Source organism: Trachymyrmex septentrionalis, unplaced genomic scaffold (genome assembly GCF_001594115.1).
Source record: "Trachymyrmex septentrionalis isolate Tsep2-gDNA-1 unplaced genomic scaffold, Tsep1.0 scaffold218, whole genome shotgun sequence".
Classification (NCBI taxonomy): Eukaryota; Metazoa; Arthropoda; class Insecta; order Hymenoptera; family Formicidae; genus Trachymyrmex; species Trachymyrmex septentrionalis.
In genome coordinates this window covers 16,184-21,857 of record NW_017305373.1, presented here as the reverse complement: position 1 = coordinate 21,857, position 5,674 = coordinate 16,184, and the positions used below count along the sequence as shown (strand labels likewise).

Below are 5,674 nucleotides of genomic sequence, written 5' to 3'. Positions count from 1 at the left end.
TGGAAACTGTCAGCTGTAAATAAATAAATTTAATTACATTTTATTATACATCTATAGAAATACATATATATGAAATACAAAAAATACAACTATATCGATAGTTTAGTAATCAATTATTATTTAATAACCAATTATATATAATTATATATATATTACTTTCGACAAATCGAGACGTTGATTGGCTATCGCGCCAACTTCCACCGTGCGGCAAGCGTTACTACGTTCTGTGTGCAGGAGTCATACTGAATTCGTAGCCCTCCTCTCAGCGCATTGGCTATTTTTCTTTTGACTTGAGGCAGCTGATGCATCTGATGCGTTAATGCAGTCTATGCGCTTTATGTGTAATTCGGAACGAATATTCGTAGTACTGTAAAGGCTTAAACACAGACAACAGGAAATTTTGAGCCATCCATTCAGAGCTCTGGGATATAATATCAACCTTACACACCAAAGTTCTGATTGGACGGCTCGTTATTTCTTGTTGCTTGTGCCTATTGCCTGTGCCTATTGTGTTTAAGTTTTGATCCTTAAATAGATCAGAAATCTTTCTAAGAATTCTTATAAAAAGAAGAACGAATATTATGCGTTTCGCGGATTTCCTACGTGTCGAAGCATTTGATGCTAACCAATTGGAAGAAAGAATTTTTTTAACTGTCCAGAAAATGCTTCGAAGGATTCGTAGTGGCAATTCGACCACACCCGTAAAGATGGAATCGCACGATGCTCAATTTCTTAAATGATAAGCCTATTAATACATATACAAAATGACATAAGCAAAATCATAGCATAAGGCTATTGAATCAATAACGCGGGGAGCATAGACTTACATACAATTCGATCGATTCAATTGCTGAATTCACGCTGGAAAAAGAAAGAGAATCCGGAATTTTATTTCGTATTGATAATTGCAAAATCCTGTTTTCTGATTGATTGCAGATCGTACGACGCACGGATCCAATGTAAATCCAGCATATGTCTTACTGTCTTAAGTTTTTTGTGTGTTATGACTTTTATCGGATCTACAATAGGTTTTTAAGCTTTAAGCCATAAGAAATGGACGAATCACAATTAATTATTCTTCTCGCATTCAACTGTAGCTGGTCAATTTCTTATGGCATAAAGCCCGTATCTGACTACCGACTCTGCAAGCTGATCCGACTGCACACTCTGATTGCCGACCAATAATGGATTAATCACAATATGATTGATCCAATGTGATTGGTCCATTATTGATCGGCAGTCAGAGTGAGTAGTCGGGTCGACTTGCAGAGTCGGTAGTCTGATACAGGCTTAAAGCTTAAAACACCTATTGTAGATCCGGACTTACATTATGCACCGAAATTATATCTATGATCTTTCAATGGATGCATTCAGTACTGCAACCGCTCATTGAGCGCTCAGTGAGCTCTTGCATCTAATTGGCATATTCCGTTAAAACTAAAAATATAGGCCTAACAGATACAAGAGCTTACTGAACACTTAGTGAGCGGTCATAGTACTGGGTGTTCATAATGGTACGATTACATGAAACGCAGTACGTGGTACGTGGTACAATAACTAATAGTAATTAACTAGGCCACTGCGTACCATGTACCGCCTATTTCTTTCGCTGATATTACACGGAGCGCGGTTTGCGGCATAGACTAGTAACAAACTCACATTACTATGCATTACACTGCTATGCACTTTTTAATGGAATTAATTATTTAAATTAATTATAAAGTAAATCTATTAAAAAAATAAGAGTGCGATATCGATAAAGTGTGCATAAAAATAAGCTAATATATTTAAAAAAATTCATAATAATGTGAGTTTGTCACTAGTCCGTGCCACAAACCGCGCTCTATGTAATATTAGCGAAAGAAATAAGCGGTACGTAGTACGCGGTTTTCTAGTTGCTTAGTTAGTTACTATTAGTTACTATACCGCGTACCGCGCTCCATGTAATCGCACCTTAAAGTGGCTAGCCCGCTCGCCGAGCAAATAAATATAATTGGTTGTTTCTTATAAGCCGGTATTCATAGTTGAGTCTTATTTCAAGACCATCTTAAGTAATGTCTTAAGTAATATCCAATGCAGCCTTCTGATTGGTTCGTGACTTTTTAAGACTGTACTTAAGACGGTCTTGAATATAAGATCTGTCTATTATCCGTATTCATAGTCAGGTCTTATATTTAAGTCTTCCTTAAATTTATCTTCAGATACTCTACGAATTATTTCATTGGCTACTGAGCATCTATAGATAAATTTAAGGAAACCTGAAGTACAAGATCTGACTATGGGTGCATCCAGAATGTCAACCGCTCACTGAGCGCTCAATGAGCTCTTCATCTGATTGGCATACTCTATTAGATCTTAAAATACCAATCAAATGAAAGAGCTTACTGAGCGCTTAGTGAGCGGTTGTCGTTCTGAATGCACCTTATGAATACGGGCATATGAATACCGGTCATAGATTCAACCATGTACAAGTGCTCGGGAAGCATTCCTAGCCACTTTGCCATCTTGAACTCGCCCACTGAATGCACTTCATGTCTGCTTTCCACCATGTTTTATATGGTGTTTAATTGATTTGTTATTTATATTATTAGCATGCAAGCCTTTGGGTTTTTCTTTCACGTAGTTTGTTTAGACCTCCATCATTTTACAGTGCAGTGTAAATTAGAATTTTTTTAATGTTATTTTAACTGTGCATTGTCGAAAGTATCGACTAAAAAAAAGTCGAACGAAAATCATTTTAGGGCAATCACTGACGTTTTAGGGCGATTTTAATTAATAGCTGAGTCTTTCAATCAACTGAACAGCTTGTCATAAAATCTACGTCCGTCACTTTTCATTACATGATAATGGCTAATAATGGTACGTTACTCAAGAAATAAAATTTTTGTGCATGTAATCACGTATGGATTTAGGTTATGTTTAATCTAATTGTAGACGAGAGCAAAAGTGAGAATTCCGCCGAAATAAAAACTGAAAACGAGGGGGAAGACTCCGAGGAGCCCGATAAGATATTAATTATAGATCCTGATAGCGAAGTGTGTTTTTTACTTAATTATTTTTATTAAACGGAATACTTTCGTTTTCGAAAGATATAAATTCTAACATTAAAGTGTGTCTCTTTTTCGATGTCCATTTTTACCAATATGTATTGAACTTTAATCTCGATTCGACGGAACTTTAATCATATTCTTCAATTTTTTTTAGCTTTTATGATCATTTCTATCAATATAGATTAAATTATTCATTTAACTTATTTTCTAGTTATAAGAATTAGAGAAAGGTAAATAACAAATTAAATTGAGATTAAATTACATTGGTAGAAATATAGACATATATGAGTTAGAAAAAGATAATAAAAGTTAAATCAAAATTAAAGTTAATATATTTTAATAGAAATGGACATTATTGTTTTATTTTGTTCTGTTAAATAAAGTTTAAATTTTTCAAATTCAGAAATTGTTATATATTGCTGTAAGTTACTTTATCAATGAGATTGTTATATCGATTGTTTTAGGAATTAGACTTTAATCATTCAAGATTAACCAAACTGGAAAATCTAGAACCATTAACACAAGTACGAAGATTATGCTTTACATGGAACCTGATTAAAAAGATAGAAAATCTTGATACACTTACTAATTTGGTAGAATTGGAATTAAGGGATAATCAAATTATAACAATAGAAAATCTAGATGCCCTGGTGAATCTAGAGTATGTCTTCGACTTTAATTTTGTGATAGTGTATGACATACATGTATAGCGCGCGTATGTATGTGTGTGTGTGTGTGGTGTGTGTGGTGTGTGTGCGCGCGCGCGTGCATGTGTGTGTATACACGCATATAAATTCTAATAATTTTTATGGGGTTTCAGACTCTTGGACTTGTCATTTAATCGCATTAAGAAAATAGAAGGGTTAAACAACTTATTGAATTTACAAAAATTATTTTTGTCATCAAATAAGATTTTACAAATCGAGAATATCTCGCATTTGGCGAATCTTGCGACGCTGGAATTAGGTGATAATAAAATACGTGAAATTGAGAACCTTGAGGGTCTTGAGAATCTGACCAATTTGTTTCTTGGTAAAAACAAAATTACCAAAATCCAAAACTTGGAAAATCTGAAAAATCTCACATTGTTAAGTCTACAAAGTAATCGAATTACAAAGATTGAGAATATTGAAGAATTAAAGAAATTGAATCAATTGTACTTGTCTGAAAATAGTATAATGTGTATAGAGGGTATAGAAAATTGTCCAGAATTAACAACGTTGGATCTAGCTAATAATAAAATTAAAAAGATTCAAAATATGGATCATCTTGAAAGTCTTGAAGATTTCTGGGTAAAAGGAATTGATCAATAAATACTTCTATATTATATAACATGTATTATTATAACTGATAATTTATTTTTATTCAACATTTACAGATGAATAACAATGAAATTGAAGATTGGAACACATTGGAAAGTTTAACAGCCAATAAACAATTACAGACTGTATATCTGGAGCACAATCCAATTGCGAAAGATTCAAATTATCGAAGAAAGGTCATGCTGCTGTTGCCATGGCTCGAACAGCTGGATGCGACTCTCTGTAAGAGAAAAACTGGTCAACAATGGGGAGAATAACAATAAATAATATATGAATAGGAAGTATGATTAAAGAAATAGCATAAGTTGTCTATGAAAAATCTATGTGATAAAATCAGAATTACATTGTTACTTTCTTTATGTATCCTGATATGATCATAGAAGCTTGGCCACATAAGATTAATAACACTAATATTGAAAACATGTTTGATATTAGGCTATTCTGAAACTACTTGATGTTGAAGTTTGTTTAAAAATCCTTTTTTTGTGGAAAGAAAAATAAGAGTTAAAATATAAGAGACAGTTCTCGTGTCGTGATAAATTTAAATAATTCTTTATTTTGAAAAAATCTATATATTCTTTCTATTCTAATACATATACTATCGTATTATATTTGTATATATTTTTACTTCTATCCACACCCATTTTTATCGATTATTTAAAGAAGCTAATATATAGATTTTAACATTCCTACACACGCGCGCGCGCGCGCGCGCGCGCACACACACACACACACACACACACACACACACACACACATATATACACGCACACGCACGCAAAATTTATTTTTAACAACATATTGTTACAAAAATAAGATGTATATTTATATTTTAGCAGTGCAAGGCAGCTTTTTGTAATCGCCACTTTGTTGATTTATCTTGATGCGATTATTAAAGTGTAATCATATACAAAATATTCTAAGCTTATATAAATCAATCATTATTAAATGTCTCCAACTCGGCCAAAAGCCGATCATTCTCAAACTGCAATTTACTTTCAAATTGTAATGTGAAACAACTGTAGAAAATAATTTTGAATTATACCTTTCCTGAAATTAAAATTAATTGCTTCATTATCAACATGTAATTCAAAATCAATAACAGAAGAATAATTTCTATATGAAATAAATTATGTTCTAAATCTGTTTGTTCAATGAATTTTTCGTATACATTTGCATTTTCTTTTCTTTGAGTCTACGTGCGCATCTGTTCTATCTCGAAAAATACAAAGAATATAATTAAAATCGTCAATCTATCACTGTACTTTTTTTTTCTCTTATGTCCATTTCTACTAATATAAA

At 32.7% G+C, this 5,674-nt stretch overlaps 1 protein-coding gene across 2 annotated transcripts; it reads left to right on the top strand.

Annotated features, from left to right (window-relative positions):
* The first annotated feature begins 2,539 nt into the window (after positions 1–2,539).
* Positions 2,540–4,872, top strand: LOC108748200 (protein phosphatase 1 regulatory subunit 7). 2 transcript variants are annotated; one of them, XM_018486230.1, is made up of 5 exons: positions 2,540–2,859; positions 2,935–3,035; positions 3,515–3,711; positions 3,871–4,342; positions 4,429–4,872. In XM_018486230.1, exons 1-5 carry the CDS (start codon positions 2,841–2,843, stop codon positions 4,627–4,629), a joined length of 990 nt encoding a protein of 329 aa, XP_018341732.1. In that variant the 5' UTR covers positions 2,540–2,840; the 3' UTR covers positions 4,630–4,872. The 2 variants fall into 2 exon arrangements, with proteins under 2 accessions (XP_018341732.1, XP_018341734.1); XM_018486232.1 differs by lacking the exon at positions 2,935–3,035 and having other exon boundaries at positions 4,429–4,871.
* Positions 4,873–5,674: the final 802 nt, after the last annotated feature.

Excerpts from the sequence above, each read along its gene's own strand:
- LOC108748200 (XM_018486230.1), top strand. Across the intron at positions 3,036-3,514 it reads TTATAGATCCTGATAGCGAA|GAATTAGACTTTAATCATTC; the intron begins GTGTGTTTTTTA and ends CGATTGTTTTAG. Across the intron at positions 4,343-4,428 it reads AAAGTCTTGAAGATTTCTGG|ATGAATAACAATGAAATTGA; the intron begins GTAAAAGGAATT and ends CAACATTTACAG.